The sequence below is a fragment of the Agelaius phoeniceus genome, chromosome 2 (assembly GCF_051311805.1).
Source record: "Agelaius phoeniceus isolate bAgePho1 chromosome 2, bAgePho1.hap1, whole genome shotgun sequence".
NCBI lineage: Eukaryota > Metazoa > Chordata > Aves > Passeriformes > Icteridae > Agelaius > Agelaius phoeniceus.
In genome coordinates, this window is record NC_135266.1 from 91076285 (window position 1) to 91094232 (window position 17948).

Genomic DNA, 17948 nt, shown 5'->3' on the forward strand with positions numbered 1-17948 from the left:
GTACCCAGATATACAGAAAGTCTTCCCTCAGTGTTTGGGCTGGGGATCATTTCTTGAGGCTGCAAAAATGTACTGTTCTCTTCCTGGCTTTGTGTGTTGAGAAGCAGATGGAGTCTGAACATATGTGACTTTCATACACAGGGAGCAGAGGAAATCCTGGGGGTGGTACCGGTAGTCAAAGGGCAGCTTCTGCACACAGAGCCCAGCTTGGCTGATGGGTTCAAATTCTGCCCTGCCTTGTTGCATCTGAGCTCCATGAGCTGGCAGAGGCCACTGTATTAACCAAATAGTTTTGTTGTAATGTGCTCAGCACTAGTGTGAGACTGCTATGCAAAGATGTCTTCTGTTTCTACTTCTAACAGCTTAGCAGCTAATAAACACCATGCAACAACCTCTCTTCTAAACCTCCTCTTAAAATACAGAGTTTGGTTTGCCAACTCCAATGTATTTAAAGCATCCAAGCTTCCGGGGAGACTTTGGAAAGTTAACTGAGTGAGTGGAGGCATGTGCAGAAAGACATTTTCAGAAGGAAAAGGCAGCTCCAGTGTCAGTTCAACATCTGATGAGCAGCTCTGGGGATGTTGTGCCTTTTGCATTGAAAGGGGATATGTTCTCGCATTTGATGAAGAATCTCTCCTGGTATTCAGTCAGTACAAGGGCTGTAACCTACTGTGGGAAAATAGGCTGGGGAAGGTAAGGAATGGGGAACAGAGCAGTGTACAACTTCCACTGAGGAGAGCTTTTCTTGGGAAGAAACTCCAGTGGGTTTGATAACACACCTGTGTCCTCACTGAGCCTGTGGCACTAAGAGACTTCCAGCAGAGCTAGGAGTTTGTGGTGACAACAAGAAAAAATCTGAATCCTCAGCCTTTCAAGAAGAAAAATTCTCGCTTGGTTTTTGGCTTTTTCTCTTTGATAAGTGTTTTGGTGAGTTAGGGACCCAAAGCAGTTGTATCACTGATCTTTTAGAAAGATCATCTTACACATTTCTAGTCAAAGTTCAAAACCAAGAAGATTCCCTTTTTGATGGCTTCTCGTAGCACTTTGGAACAGTGTCCAGAACTATGAAGTGGCAGGGAAAGGCAATTCACAAAATCTCTCTGATTACATAGTCTGAGTCCCAGGCCTTCTTTATTTGCATCACAGCTTATCCAAAATTGTGGAGGGCCACTCAATGATAAATTGAGTATGCCTTAAGGAGCTGACAGTCGTGCGTCCCCTGGAAAGCAGACAGAAGGCTTGAGATTCTTGCTAGAAAGGAAAAAGGCATTTATAGACCGCTAGGAACTTTTGAAATCCTGGGCTGGGGAAATTTCATTTTACTCTCATGGTCAGCACCTGTGAGGGAAGACTCACTTGAGGAATTCACAGATGCCAGGTGACCTTTCAGTGGCTGCTGGCAGCTTGCCAAGCAAGGTCAGAGCCTTCTTTCCTCAGTGCCTGTATCCCCAGCTGGTGACATTCTTATTCACTCCTTATTTTCTTTCCTTTGCACAGGACAGGGCTGGAGGCCATCATGGAGACCTACGCCTTTTGGAGGCCCCCCGTGCGCACTCTCACCTTTGAAGATTTCACTACCATGCAGAAGCAGCAAGGTGAGTGAACAAAGAGATGGCAAGAAAGAGATTGCTCTTTCTCCTGAAGAAAGAGCAGGAGAAGAGGACATAAAAGCAGCAATGCACACACTTTGCTGTGCGTCCAGCGAGTGGAATGGGGATGTCACACACATTGTTGAGGTCTTGGCTCAAGTGAGAGGATACAGAGCAGAGAGGGGGATGGAAACAGTGGGCAGTGTCTTATGAGGTGCAATGGAATCGCTTGGGTTCCCTGGTCTCCCAAGAGCTAGAGTCCTAAGAGCTAGAAGGAGGAGCAGGAAGCATTGTAGGGTTGGGCAAATCAGCCCAAGTACACAGCATGAGTTAAATGTGAAGAGAACACAGAAAGACTGAGGAAATTCTCAGCCACGCTGTTCTCCATTTACAGTTTACATTTGCCATTTGTATGCAAACACAAGGGGAAGTAGTGGGGTGGGGGTGGGATTTGCCCTCTGGAAGTTTTAGGAGACCAAGAATATGTCTCCCTTTGGGGTCATGCTACCCTGATTTCAAAACACAGTGGCCTTGCTGGAGACACTTTCTGCTAGTAAGAATCTGGGAGGAATTATTGGATAGGCCAAGTGTTCATGCTGTGTCTTTTCATAGCTTCTGCCCTTTACATATCTCATTAGTTAAGTAGGGCTTTCATCTCTAGTTTCAGGCCATGTTGCTATTTTGCTTTTTGCAGAGGTAGGTCTTTCCCATTCACTTTAGTGCAGCTATTTCTAGTTAAAAACAGTGATCACTGAGAAAGAGTTATCAGGGCAGCAGCCTGATACTTTTTTTTTATTACAATGTACATGCAAGAAAAGAAGCAATTCAAAATGGTGTTCAAATGTGACACCAGCAAAGGTAAGCAATCAACACCAAATGCCTGCCCTGTGTAGCAGATCTCCAGCCTCTCATATTCAGTCTTGACATCACCCCCAAAACTTCCCTCCAGATCTTGAATCCACCTAGGGATGGATGGTGTGTTCTCCTCAAGATGCAGGGAAGCAGTGGTGGCTTTTGGGGTTGCCCATCACTGAGGCAGAATCAGAAGAGTGTTCAGCTGAGGAATCTCTTCTTGCTTGTTGACTGTCCCCATGCCAGTCCCACATGCAACACTCCAGGGCCCAGGTCATCTGCTAAATATTTTTTCTGATGGCACAGCACAGAAGTCTGTCCTAACAGAGCATGCTCCAGTCAGCTCTGTTAGACTCCCCATGCATGGTCTTCACCTGACCACCCAACTCCTCTTGAATAGCACAGCATGGGGCAGGAGGGACTTTGCACAAACTCAGGGGCTTGTGTCGAGGAGCCCTTGTGGTGGGGCACGTGGTCAGAGATGGGTTAAAGCAAGGATTTAGAAATGTTTTCATCACCCACCTAAATAGAAACATAACAGCCTCTCCTCCTGGTCACAGTCACTGAAGCAGCCTCTCTCCGATGTCTCACCCCCTATCCGGGCTCGCCTGCCTCCCTCCCCTCAGTTATCAGATAACATCCTAGTGCCTGGTCCAACTACTGCTTACGTGGTAAGGTAATATTAGGAAAGGAAAATATTTAATGTATTTTTAGCTTGTTATAATATAGTTTGGCAGCTGAAAAGCCAGAAAGCAGGCCAGTACTCTGTAACCAGCAGGCCCTGTGTGGACCACCACCACTGCACCAGAGACAATAAAGCCTAGGGCAGCCCTTAACTGAAGCTGTGTTTACAGGTTGATCTCAAAACCTAACAACTTGTTACAAAAGGGTTTTTGAGCTCTGCATTTAGCCATGTGAAATAATAAATCAGAAATATTCCAACCCTCATAGTGCTCATCTCTCTGGTAACTGCTGCAACAAGCTGACCCCAGTCTCAAAAACAGGTGGAAAGCTAAGGTACAAACATGCTCTATTTTAATTTCTGGCTGCTGGGACAGCCCCCTAAGGCAAGGACAAACATGCTGGTATGGAGTCCTTGGAATTGCTTACAGAAAGAGAAAAAAATGCTGAGGTGGGTTTAAGCCACATGTGATTCCTCCCTCCAAATGTAAGACAACCAGGATATATCGTGCTCACACCTCTTCGTCTCCTTGCTTTCAAGCACATGAGCTGGGTGACAGGTGAGCAAATCACTGTCGTTTAAGAGCTGACATCAGCATAAGCCATTGAACCTCAGATCCTCTGAGATTTTACATAGATGTGACTTGCCCCAGCGTTTCCTCCTCATTCATCTGGAGCTTCAGTGCTCTGAGCTGCATGGTGTCATCTCATACCTTTATATATTTGTGAATTAGAAACTTTAAGGGTTTTTTTGTTTCATAAACTGATATTTTAATTCCAGATCCTGCTGGTTTCATCAAAGCTGGGTGGATATGTGACATTTCTGAATATACATTTGAGGACATGCAAGCTTTCCTTTTATCCCCTGAAATGTTGGGAAATTGCCTGGGGGCTACGGGAGACTTTTGGGAGTAGAGGTGTGCACTGCAGCTAAAGAGGAGTGAGTTCTCACTGCAGAGAGACGAGATGAGGGCAGCAAGAGTGGCCACATGCCTAGGACTGCTGAGGAGCAAGCCATGGTTATCCAGCCTATGAGGAGAGAGAGAATAGATAAAAGTACTAAAATAAGATACTGTCTGTGGTGATAGGAAAAAGTGCAGTAGGTTCTAGTTACATTAAGTTTAAGGATGTGCTGTAAGAGTTTCCCTGTGGGAACTGTGGAATTCAGTTTCGATTTTCTAGAGATGGATTCATCCTACTGTAACAGGAAAAATTACACTTTCAGGGGCAAAAGTTTGGGGCATCAGCAGCATAAATATGGTGTCTTCCTTGCTTTCAAGCTAAATTTTTCTGTGCTACCTGAATTTTCCAAGATAATATTGCCTAACAAATCCAACTGAATTATTTGGCCAGGTTAGAGATTTGACTGATAAAAATAACTGTATAAATGTGATGATTTTTTGGAGAGCATTTAATTTACTGCCACATGTGCCAGTTTCGAAAAGCTAGTGTGTATTCTGAAATGAGGAGCTGACTGATCTCCAAGCTGACATTACAAATATGCCCTCTTGTAAGGACAATCCCAGTATTACTCGGCAGTCTGGTTCCAGCACTAACTTATCCAGACCTAAATGAATTAGTGCAGTTCCTAAGAGGTACAAACCCCAAAAATACTGCAAAATGGTCAGTAGTGATGGGGACAGAGGTAGCAAGGGCAATAGAGATTTCTTGGTAAACTGCAAGCATGCAAACATGCTTCATTCAAGAGACTTCAAGTTTTCTGCTCTAACTAAATGCTTATCCCTTTTTGTGGGGTTTAAAGAGCTAAGGACAAATTTCCCCTCATCCACCTTCTTCATACATTTAATTGTTTACAGGTTTTTATCTCCCCCTTCTGTGTCACTCAAAGTGAATAGAACCAATCATTTAATTTATCTTTTAGTGGGAACTTTTCCAGATTCTTAATAGTTTCTTTAAATACAAGTCTGCACAGAGTATTCCAGACACATCTATGTGATACAATTATCTAAAGATATTACAATTTTTTCCACATTATCCTTTCTGCCATTTGACCTACATCCTAGTGCTTTGCTCATTTGTTTGGCCTAAGCTTTATGTGGAGCAAGGGACACACCAAAATCGATACTTGGTGTGCTGGATGCAGCTGTTTCATGCAGGGATTGAATAACTTTCTAATCTGCACAATGATGGGTTTCAGCTGCCAGGCAAACTGGAGAGTTTGATGTTGCACCCAGTGGCAGATACCTGCTGTAGCTGAATCCTGTGGTCCATGAGCTTTAGTTGCACATGTTGCATTGAAGGGCAGCACATCAGCAAGTCCTGGCAGGTCTGTGACCTGAGTGGTCACCATGTTGTCCTACCAAGGGAAAGAACATGCTGCTCTCTTAGCGAAATCCCCTGGCTTGAGAACAAAACCTCTCTTTTGGAGTGCGTAATCCAAAAGTATCCGCAGCTTCGCAAGAGTGAGCACCAGGCTGGACACAATCACAGCAGATCTGCAGCCAGCTTTGAAAGAAAGAAGTCCCCCCTGAGAAAAACCTTTGCACGAAATGCTCCAAAAATGGCAATCCAGGAGCAGCTGATCTTCTGGGGAACGGTATCACCCACACTGCAGTCTACTTACTGCTGGTGAGAAAGGGGGCTTGGGGTTATTGAATGCATATGGCAGTGAGACGTGCAGAAAGCCAAAAATCTATTAAAGCCTTTAATTGGAATATGTTTTCAAAATTTAGATTGAACCTCATCCAGATTCTCATTATTAAAAATTTGTGGCTCAGTTTCTTGATTTTAAAAGGGAACATAAAAAAGAAAAAAAAAGAGGGAGAGAAAAAAAGAAAATCAGAGTTCCAGTAACTCTGCATTATGTCACTAAGAGTAAAAAGAGCTGTTGCTGGCTCATTTGTGATATCCAGTTTCCCACATGATATGGTGATGAGCAGATCACTATCAGTGACTCTAAGTTTTGTGAGGACATAGAGACTAAAAAGGCAGTATTAGAAGAGTGATGAGTATCTAATCCTTCCTACAAAAGCCGATGACTTATCAAGAAATGAAATCAAAGCTACCCTAGCAGTTGGTAGGAAGAAGTACCTCCTAAGTAAAACTTCAGGACTAATGTGACAGTCACATGATGTGATCTATCACTAGGCTTGCAGCACATAAAAATTCACTTTGTCATTAAATTATTGTTTTGATGCATGAATAACAAATCCACAAGAGTCAAACATCTTAAACATGACTGGTCAGCTCTCAGGGCAGCTTTCCTTCCAAATGGGCTCTTTTCTTGAATAAGTGCTTTTGCCAGGGATCCAACAAAGGGTAGATGCAGTAGATTCAACCTCTTCTCCATCAGCTTGAGCATCTGCATTGATCTTGGACAGGAGGTAGAGAGTAGAGAGCACACCTCCTAGAGGGTCTGCAAAATTGGCATTAATGGCTCTTGAGATCAGCGTTGGAAATCATCTACAAGGGTGCTGTAGGGAAAAAGGGCTGTGTTCCTTGCTGGTGAGACAGCTGGTGCTATCTCTAAAGCAGCATGCATGTACAAACTGATTGAGTACAGGTCCCACTGTCCACTTCTGAGAGGGGAATATCTTAACCCTGCAGACTTGTGTCAACAAGAATATGCACAAAAGGCTCCCTCTCCTCGGTGTGGAAGAGATTCAAAGGTCTCATTTAGTGCTGGAAAGGAACAATGTTTTCTTGTAGTAACGATGTTTCCAGACAGACCCTAAGTCTGCAGGGGCTATCAGCAGATGTGAGACAGATACCCTGAGCTGAGTTGTTGCTGCTTTTCCAGCTTCTCTGTCTGTAAACATTACCCTTTCTGGGCAGGCATCACCTCTCTCTTGCCAAAGTTTGTCTGTACTGCCTGTAACTTATTCAGTATAATACTCTTCCCCCATAGGGGTGGTGCTCAGAGAGCTGCCCTGATTGCACCCATATGAAAACAAAATCCTGAATACACAAGTGTGTACTAGTGTCAAGTGGAAGGAAGAATGAGCCCTCCAGAACTTCATCTGAAGGCATCACAGGTGCCTGGAGGTAGAAAGAAGTATATAACTGTTAAGATCCTTTTGGCTTTATCTGAGATCCTAGACCCCAAAAATAATGTCTCCCAAAAGAGTGGAGCTGTTTATGCCAAGGGAGGTTGAACCACCTACAAATTCATCTGATTGGTCCCTCGTCTCCCAAAGGCAGTCATCAGTTCTGTCAGCAACGCCACCAGGATAATCTGGATTCTGCTTCCCTTTCAAAATCAATTGTGAACAGTCGAGGCTATTGGCAGAGGTCAGATAGCTGGGTGTGGACCCAATTATCTGCTTGATTCTTTTGACCTTGAAGAGGAGATTGGAAACAGAGCATTTGTTGCCAGAGTTATTGGGATCAAGCGCTGGTTTCTGCTACATACTTGCAATGGCTCGTTGATTGCCTCATTTAAACAAAGCACCAGGGAAAACACTGTTCCAGCTTCTTCTAGGTTGAGCTGCAGATCGTTTTTCTTAAGAGAAGGAACATTTTTGGTGCATCACTGGAAATTAAAATGCTCTCCCAGATGGGACACAGGAAGCTGGAAGTCAAAGCCTGTGCCACTTCCCAATGATCTGAAAGGAGCCTGAAGTGCTCTGTTACTCCAGAGAGGTGTTTACCCTGAGTTCCAGTGACTGAAGCCTATCTCTTTGTTATCTGCTGAGTGGTGTTCAGATTTCACATGAATGACTAGAGCTGGGCAATGATACTTTGAAGATTTGAATGGTTTCCTAAGAGTAGCACATAATTTTCTTATTAATAAAAAATTACATGTTCCTTGAACTCGCCACAGTACTTCAATGTTTTTCCTCAGCTGTCTTGGTGCTCTGGATATGGATGGGAATGAAAATCACATCTCCTGAATCATACTCTTTGTCCACATTAGACAAGAAGGTCGGTTTTTACCATTAGATCTTGAAAATATTTTTTTTCTTGGAGGATGACTGAGGCAAGTTAGAGATAAAGCTTTCTGACTGCTCACTCTGCCTAGAAGAAATTTGTAAGATGTAAGGGGAAGTAAAGTATTATTCTGAATTGTTCTAGATCTACCATTAATTCCAATGATTCTTGTAATTTGAGGCAAACTTATTTAAAAAGTCCTTCTCTATAATTTGCTAACCTTAACCAAAATTTCCTTTCATTCCTCACTTTTGTGCCATACAGTACATACTTTCCCCCTTAAATCTATTGCTGTAATTATCTTCTTTTTTTTATGTGCTCTGTGAGCTGTATCCCAAAGAACTACAAAGCACTCTTTATGTTTCCTCTACAACCCAGCAACTTGGCATGCAATAGGAGTCGAGTCTCATTTGGGCCTTTTAAAGATTTTACCAGCGGATTCATAATTTGATAATTGGCCAAGGGCTCTAGAGAGAAAAAAGGCAGCTACACTCTCTGAAGACAGAAATGGCTCTCATTCCCATGAAAGTGGGAAGTTTTCATTCCTAAAAATAGGGAAGGAGTGAAGAGAGAGTCCAGCATGTCACAGACCAGGTGGCCCTGCCCTCTCTTGGTGAGAAGACAAGGAACAGGCATCAAAGCCATTTAGTTTTCCAAGGTGGTGAGGGAACTCAGAGGGGTAGTTATGGTGATGAAGAATGTCTCAGTCCTTCTGGAGGTTTTAGGTTTGAATTTTGGAAAGCTAGGATTGGGAGCAGAGACCTTGGGCTGCCAGTTATACTTGCAAAGAAAAAGTTGCCATGATAGGTGAGAGCAGGAGGGACACCTGATATTGTGGCATTTAGATGTCTGAAGGCATCAAGCAGGACTGAGGCATGTGCTGCTTGAAGCAGAAATGGATCCAGGTTTGTGCTACGCCTGGCTCCAAAAGGACATGAGATCAGATGGTTACAGTGGCACACTCTGGCCTCATAATCTATCTGTCAGACCGCCTGGCAATCTGCACAAACCCTCCCTCCTGGCCTCATAACTCCCTCAGATTCCCATCCTTGGGCAATTAAAAATTTCAATTTTTCTTCTGCGACCAAAGGTGAAGTGACTTGGAAGGCAGAGAGTGAATTTCATATGCCATACTTAGTGTGCATGTGTGTGGAAGTGCACACAATGGTAGTAGGATTTACCTTTCTGTTCAAATTTGTTTTCCTGCATACATGCCATTACATTTATTTACTGTTGTGTCTGAGGATAGGACACTGCAAAACACTGGTAAGAGTTGCTCTTTCCTGTGTTTTAGAAAGACCCTGTATATATGTATTCAAGACTGTAGAGTCCTCACAAAAACCAGACCTTTCAGAAATGACTTGGAGCACATCTGCATGGGCAGGCTCCTCTGTGCTCCTTGCTGGCCAGACACATGCCAGCTCCTGGCCAGCTCCATTTGGAAAGATGGAGAGTTGCATTAGCATGGCTCTGTGCCCAAGTGAATATAAACTACCTCTCAGGAGGACTTATTTGCCCAAGTGCCAGGAGGAGAGTTGTGAGCCAGGTGAATGACTGGTGGCCACAGTCCCTTTTTAATGCACCCCCAGGTGCTTGGATACATGCCTATCATATGATGAAGATGCCAACATCTTGGGCAGGTGTCAGAAGAGGGTCTGTGGCTCCTCCAGGTGAGGTTATGCACCTATCAATCCAAGCATCAGGTCCTGTTCACATATGGAGGTGGAAGGAGATGGCCTGGCTGAGGCTGTGGGCTGGACAGTGTCCTGTGGGCTCAGCACAGCCTGCAGGCCATGGGCTGACCATGCTGACCCTGTGGTTCATGTCTGGCCACAAGCTAAACCAGCTTGTAGGTAGGAGTGGGCAAAGCTCTTGCATTCAAAGAATAGCTATGTGCTGCCTGACCCATCAAAACATAAAATCTCAAGACAAACCACCTTGCTGTTTCCATCCTTGTCAGAAAGTAAAGCACAAACTCTGAGGACGTGCAGCCACATCTGTTTGCAATGTGACAGTGAATACCAGGTCACCCCTGTGTGAGACCAGCCATGATGAGAGCTGCAGGCTGTGACCAAGTTGTCCAAACTTCTTTAAAGCTCTGGTGAGACTCTACCATTGCACAGGCACTCCTGTTCAGGTATGTTGTGCTGAAGGCAGCTCTGCACTGAGCAAGGGCTTCAGGGACCAAGAGGTTTGTATGGAGGCACTGTAGGTGATGGTAGCATCCAACGCCTGGAAACATTACCAAGGAAAATATGCTGCAGCGGAGTCCAAAGTTTGATTTATATGCACCTTTCAGATAAAGGAGGTTGGGATAAGTTGAGGGTCAAGTGAATAGTATGGTGTCATTTGTAAGAGAGATCCCAGAAAATTTTCCATGCACAGTTGCTTCAGACTCCCTTGGCACTGATGCTCTCCCCACTATCTTGCTGTTGCCAGAAAGCTCCTTTGGCAAATGCTGGCTGCTGGCAGATGCATTTTCCATCTACACTGCAGTATTAGAAGTTCTCTACGTGATCTGCCTTCTGTGGAAGAGGTCCCTGTAGGATTTCAGATGCCCTGGCACGCTGAATGTTTCCAGAATATTCCAACCCCTCATTTTAAGGCACATCATACCTTATGGACTATGTATATTTGGGCCGCAGTTTGCCCTTAAATTGTCCTCAACACAAGCTCAGTCTAGATAAAAGCAAAAGCAAGGGTTTATTTGGGACATACAGGAAGACAGCACCATTACTGTTTCACAGACGGACATGTGACAGGAAGGAAATGCCAGTCATAAGCTATTTGAGGTGGTATTTTAATGGCACCTCTTGTTGATACCCAAAGGAAAAGCTGTAATTTCTTCCCTAAGACTTGTGGGCATGTACCTGACACTGGTGCACAGACAGCATTTCTATTCAGTGTCACAAGAGTGTCAAGAAGAGGAAGGTTTGCCTTTACATCCCACCCTTTCCACATGGTCTCCCTGTCTTCCACCATGATTTCATTCTTCTTTTTCCCTACTTCTCAGTCTCAGTTTGCAAATTTTGACTTCTCTTGCACTTGATCATTCTCTAATTCCCCTCATTGAAAATGCTTCTGTCCTTTTGATAAGGTCAATTTAGTTATCACTTGTATGCCCAGAGATGACAGCATTGCTTGGCTAAACCCTGGACAGAATAGCAGGACACTGTGAGGACAGACACTTTCCCCTGCCGTGTGGGGCAGGGTTCAGATACAAAGGAGGGGCCTTTGAAATTCTGAGCCTTCTATGTTATACAAATGTGGCTCAATAAAGGCACATATGTGGAACCAATGCCTGCAGAGCCAAAAAATTATCTTCTAGGGGCTGCTCAAAATAGTAATTAATCACTCTGGAGTCATGGTAAGTGTGGAGGTGAGAGATACTGTGACATAGCTGGTAAATACTTTTGGTGTTGGCAATTATTTCCAGGGGAAATGGTGGGTAGAGAAAAGGAACAGAGGGCAACTATCGAGGGATTCATTTTATTCTTGCTTAAATGTGGTTTCAGTTGACTTAAACCAGACCTAACATAGTTTTGTGTATCAGTTTAACTAGATTGGTTTCTATCCATGCCTTCCATTGAAATGACACACACATCTGTTTTTCCAAGACTGTGGTATGGTGTGGATATATTTACTGGGCTTGCTGCCATCTCTAGGGGTATTTGGCTGACTTTGTAACAACTATAGACCAAGTTATAACTTCACAAAAGTCCAGGTTGTGTATGGCCCACACTTGGGGCTGCTAGCAAAGGTGGCTAAGAAATGTCCTTCAGAGAGGAGTGGAGCTGGTCTGAAGAGAATGACCTGAGACAGGCCTTGCTTTGTATTATTTCCTGTTCCACTTAAAGGTGTAAAGATTACTCTGCAAATGATCAGGAACTTCTTGCTTCTGCATTATGCTCTGTTGCAGCAGAAGTGTGGCATGTCCTGTGCTTGTGGTTGGCATTGGTAGCAAAGCATTCTTGAAAGAGACTTGTCAGGTTTGGTACTTGCTCACGTTGATGGATCTCTTACCTCCTCATCATTTTGAAGTTACAGAGAAAAAGAAAAATCTTTTTTACTCTGTTTCCTAACTGCTGTGTTGTTACTTCAGGGTTTTCCTGTTTGCCTGCAAATAGGGATTATTCAAAGCAGAATCACTCAATCCTTCTTTGGAGGTGACCTCCAAATGTGCAATGTAGAGGTGACCGAAATATGCAATTCTCAGTTTTGGAACCATTAAGAAACCCTTGAAACTGCTAACAAGCAAAACTTACTCTGTGTAGCCAAAGCCTCAGTTATGGGTACAACTGGATTGTAGTTTCTCAGCAGATGAATAAAGTCCAATGACCCCCAATTTAAATGCAAATTATACAAGCAGATCTCTCTGTACCCTCCTCTCACATTTTAAGGATCCTTATTCCACCAAGCAGGATGAAGGATTCACTTCTATATTCTTTCTAGATTGTCTTCTGAGTATCTTTGACAGCCATGTAAGTCACAGGCTGTGATATATCCTCTAGAGAAAGTGAGAGAGTGATATATCCATATCTGTGAACATGCTAAAAACTCAAGGCTTCAAATATTAATCCTAGAATTAATAGGAAAAAAATGAAGAAAACATAAAGCTTTAAAGTTTCAAAACAAGCTTGGCAAAGTTAAGAACTTGCTTGTTAGAAAATTCTTGTAAGCAAACAGATTTGGAAAATTCAGGAATAGGTAGGAATTCACAGTCTGAACCTGTGCTTTGTAACTCTGGTTGTTCAGTTTAGCAAGGGAACTCAGAGTTGGCTCTTTACAGTGGTAACTAATATGACATCTCTCCCTGGTAACTGGTGTGTGCACTTTTCTCCTACTGAGTTGATAAAGTTTAGCTCTGGGGCAAAGGAAGACTGAAATCAAGACATTGTATTTAATAATTTATCTATATATTTTATTTCAAACAGATCATTAAATACTCATACATGCACACATATGCATTTTCACTTATTCTCCAGACATTGTAAGCAAGGGAGTCACTTTCTGCAGTCTGTTAATGAAATAAATGGTGTAAAGAGTCAAAAGCAGGATTACTGTGGGTTAAATACACCTCACTTTGTGCTGTATTTGCTTTGTGATTGTTTGATCTCTGTATTTTGGTCTTGGATAACTAGAAGATGATACATGGATTCAGCTGTCTGCCCGTTCTCCCTATTAGAGGTGCTCTTTACAGCAGGGCTAACAAAAAATAGTGTCTGTAGTTGTGTTCAATCTCACATTTTTCAGCAATTTCAACTAAAAGAGGCTGGACTGGAACTACTTGTGTAAAAGCCAACCTTCCCTTCTGCTGACCCTATTGCATATTGACAACCTGTAAAAGAGAGATAGGGACAAAGGCTGAAGGAGGTGCCATCTTTACTTACCACAGCCAAAATAGCCCAAGGTTGTCTGACAGAGACATTAAATGAACCAGGAAGGTGTTGCCTTTAAAATAAATGCTAAATTAGAAACTTACACAACAAACCTTTGAACTCTGGAGCTAAAATATGTGAGCAAGTTTGAGCATATCAGTATTGTTAAGAAGTGAAAGCAGAGTCCATTTGAAAATTGTGGCATTTGAAAATTCAGTTTCTCTCATTTACTTTAATGGAGACTTGATGCAATGCTTCTCTTTTATGCTTTGGAATGAATGACAAAAGGAGTCAGTGGCTCAGCAATAACTGGTAAACATTCCTCCCCATGGCTAGTAATGGGAATGACTACTCTGACTTGGCAACACAGAAATTCGCCTTTTGTTAATGTTGCCTGGGTCAACAGCAATCACTTCAGGCTGTGCTTACCCAGTGCTGTTTTTCTTCATTTTTTCTAAATCTGGGTTAAAAAAAATTAAAATTAAAAAAATCACAAATATTATTACTGTCTCAAGGTTTTCACTCCTCATTCTATTTCACCCTAGATGTGTCAGAAAGAGTCAGATATAATCTCACTTCATTCTCACCATCATATACTGTGACACAGAACACATCTTTCTTAACACCTAGCATCACCTATTCTCTTTTCATCAAGCAACACTGCATTAAATTCTTCCTTTTTTTTTTTTTTTTTTCAGACCTAGATTGGTCTCAAAATCCTGCTGGATTTTTTTCCATGTAAGATGATACAAGAAAAAGTTTTCCCTTATTTTTGATCCTCAGTGTGCAATCTCTGCCTTGGTGAAATTTCACCTGCCCATTCAAACACTGTCTTTTCAATTCCCTTTGCCTCTCATCTGTAATTTTCTACCTTGTTGGAAATGCTGCTTCCCAGTTCCTCTGGGTCTGTTTATTCCCTGGTCAAATTTTTTCACCACTACTTCTTTGGTCCTTTTTCAAGAGTCTTCACTTTACTAATGCAGAAAGGGAATCTCTTACAAAGAGAATAACCAAATGAAAATAAAAGTTTTCACATCAGAAAACTGAATTCTTTTAAGCACAGAACTAATTTTCCTGGTTGTTCAAGGAAGCTTCCTCCAATTCAGAATGTTGCCTATAAATAATCACTTCTTAAGCTCAAAATTGTGCCATCTCTTTTTCATAACACTTACTTTCAGTTTGCTACCATTCTTGGTAGTATTACACAGTATTATTTTCCCAGGTCAGAACATGTGAGCATCCCTGCTGTGCAGAATGGTCAATTCCAACATTCGTAGCATAAATATTGTATAACGTGCTGATATTACTGACACGCATGTATATCAGTATTTTGTTAACATCAGTGGTACAACATATGGAATCCCATTTAAATTTTGTGCACATGATTTAAAATCCTGACACATCCCCTTTCTGCACTCTGTGGAGCAGGATATAGCTTGAAATTGTGTCCCTTCATTTTAGTGTTACTTCTGGCTTGAATCAGTGCTGCTGCACCATGAGCCAGCTGAAAAATGCTGAATAGTGCAAAGTCCAACATGCTTTCAGGCACTTCCCACCACGATCCCCCAAGCAGATGATAAAGCGTGTTTGCAGTGGGACCAAACAGTTCACTGACTGGGGATCTTCCTGCAGACCAGGAGAGAGCAGAAATTACCAAATTACCTTTTTTTTTTTTTCCCCTAAAGATAACTAGATAAATATGTCTGGAAATGGCAGATCTCTTGACTGACGGAGCCATCGTTCCTCGCAGCTTTTCCCAATGCCTTGGGTTACTCTGTGGCAGGCTTGCTTCCCTCTCCCATTTTAAAAGGGAATAAAATGTCTGTTGAAATACAAAGTTGTACCAAAAAAGCAGAAGGAAAGACTGAGGGATGCTATTAATAAAGCGAGGGCCCTTGCCCAGAAATGCTGAGTTTTTCAGTGGCCATTTTACCACCCTTGCTTCTTTATTGAACTAAGCTGTTTTTCAATGAGGCTGTCTCATTTTGCAGATGTGGTTCTGGGTGCTGAACATCCTCCCATGTGTTTTGTTTTGCAGGAGGCAGCACAGGAACATCCCCGACCACCTCCAGCACGGGGACCCCATCACCATCCGCTTCTTCTCACCTTCTCTCTCCATCCTGCTCTCCTCCAGCCTTCCATCTGGCCCCCAACACTTTCAATGTTGGCTGCCGGGAGAGTCAGCTTTGCAACCTCAACCTGTCTGATTATCCTCCTTGCGCCAGAAGCAACATGGCAGCGCTGCAGAGCTACCCAGGGCTGAGTGACGGGGGCTACAACCGGCTGCAGAGCAGCAGCGCTTCTGCCTCGCAGCCCTCCGAAACCTTCATGCCTCAGAGGACTCCCTCCTTGATCTCAGGAATGCCGGCTCCTTCCTCCCTGCCCAGCAACAGCAAGATGGAGGCATACAGTGGCCAGCTGGGATCTTTCCCCAGCTCCCAGTTTCAGTATGTCATGCAAGCAGGCAACCCTGCCTCCACCTCCTCCTCTTCACACATGTTTGGTGGCGGCCACATGCAGCAGAGCTCCTACAATGCCTTCTCCCTGCACAATCCCTACAACCTCTATGGATACAATTTCCCTGCTTCCCCCAGGCTGGCGGCAAGCCCAGAGAAACTCACCACCTCCCAAAGCACTTTACTCTGCTCTTCCCCCTCCAGTGGGGCCTTTGGAGAGAGGCAATACCTTTCCACAGGGATGGATCATGGGATGCACATGATCAGCCCTCCCTCCAGCAACCAGCAGACAGCGGCCGCCTGTGACAACAGGCAGTACGGAGCGGTCCAGGGCTCCTCCTCACAGATGTCTGTGCCCATGGTCTAACAAGCCTTGCCTCTCCTTGGCATCGAAGGCAGCTGGACCTTCATCCTTCCCAGGGGTGAACCCATCCCAGTACTCTTTTGCCTTCAAACTTATAGTGGAACTAGTATTGTAACGATAAACAAGAACATAAGCCATCTAGGCGTGTGCCCCAGAACCTGCTGGAGAGCCTCGACTGACAGCCATCGCAGCTTGTTGTAGCCCAGGGCCTCCAGACTGGCACGCAGCACCTGCTTTTTCTGGACATTGCAGAAAAGAGGGCATGACTTTAGCGAGGAGCTGGAGAGAAGCAGCTGAATTTACTGTTTTTTGCATTAACTTTAGGCAGTGTGAGCTTTCAGCGTGGAGGGATCCATTCCCTGTGCTGTCTCCTCCAATTGTTGAAGAAGGGCAGTCTCCCAGGGCTTCATCCTCTGAGGCTGCGCTGCCAAGGCTCTAAAGACCTCCTCCTTCCCAGACAGTTCCTCACTGCCAGAGTGGCTCAGGCCATTTCTGATACCAGCAAGGCCTGTGGGTCTTCCTTCCACTGTAGCACAGGAATGGCGCTGCGGGGCTGGAGCTTCTTCTGAAGAGGTTTCTCATTCTCACCATGGCTCTGCCCAGCCGGCTGTTTCTTTATGGAGGTCGAGCTCACCAGCACCCAGCCTGCAGATGAAGGTGGGAGAGAGAGGAGAGAAAAGTTTTAGCTCACAAATGAGCCTCAGACAGAAGTGGGGATGGAACTTTGGAAAGGTGAATGGCGGGAGGGGGCTCAGCTCCTGTTGGCTTGACTGGAAGTAATACAGCGAAACGGAATGGATGACAGCCTTTGTGGGGAATGTGTGTCTCCCATAGCACTCATCCCACTGGGAAGAAATTGTCCAGACTGAGCTCATGGGGAAGAGTGATGAGAAAAGAGAGTTCTACAGGAGTGCAGCTGACCTTGCATGCGAGAGTTGCCGTAGAAAACCATTAGCATTTCAGAAACAGTGTGGTTGAGTATTTGCCAACCTTCCACCTGCCACATGGTCTCTGTTTAACCAAATAGATCATTGCCTTTTAACATCTTCTTTTCTGTTTTTTTCCCTTGTTCTTTTTTTTTTCCCTTTTTTTCTCTTCAAATCCTTTAAAAATAAGAAAACAATTGTAGCTTGGTGCAAGCTATGCATTTAAGTTGTGTGAAAATGCAAATACCAAGTAACAGAATACAGATATTATTGAGAGTTGTTGTGAGGTGTTGTAGATAAATGTATTTATATGCCTAGTGGGGTATTCAATATTATGAATATAAAAGAGGGCAATAAAAATGGTATGTAAAATATGTATGAAGAAAAAGCTGTATAAAGATTTGCCCTATGCACGGAACTCTGTTTCTAAGTGCCAAGCACAGAAAGCGCTAAATAAATCTTTGCAATTGTTCCTTCTGTGTTCTTCTCTGTCTGTGAGGCTTCCTCAGTGGTTTTCTAGAGACAGACATTTTAAAAATACTGCCACATATGTTTGCACAACAGAAAGGCTGAAGATATGGTGCCAAATTGTGAAGTCCAGGCAATATTGCAATAAAAATAAAAAATTCTGTCTTCTCAAGTATTTTAAAAATTTAGTCCTTGGAGTTTGTAAGTTGTCTTCTTCACAGCAAGTGTCTCAAAATGTTATTTTGATTATTGAAGGAGCTCTTCAGAACAATTTTTCACAGTCAGTACAGTCAATGATACTTAAAAATAGCAATATAGTTTATTTATAATATAAAAATAATTTT

At 43.5% G+C, this 17948-nt stretch overlaps 1 protein-coding gene across 1 annotated transcript in view; it reads left to right on the top strand.

Annotated features, from left to right (window-relative positions):
- TBX15 (T-box transcription factor 15) overlaps positions 1-17697 on the top strand; it is an 89488-nt gene extending 71791 nt beyond the window's left edge. The window contains exons 7-8 of the mRNA XM_054628095.2: positions 1498-1595; positions 15429-17697. Of these exons, the coding sequence (XP_054484070.1) occupies positions 1498-1595; positions 15429-16213 (883 nt within the window). The 3' untranslated portion in view covers positions 16214-17697. The remainder of the gene's footprint in view (positions 1-1497; positions 1596-15428) is intronic.
- Positions 17698-17948: the final 251 nt, after the last annotated feature.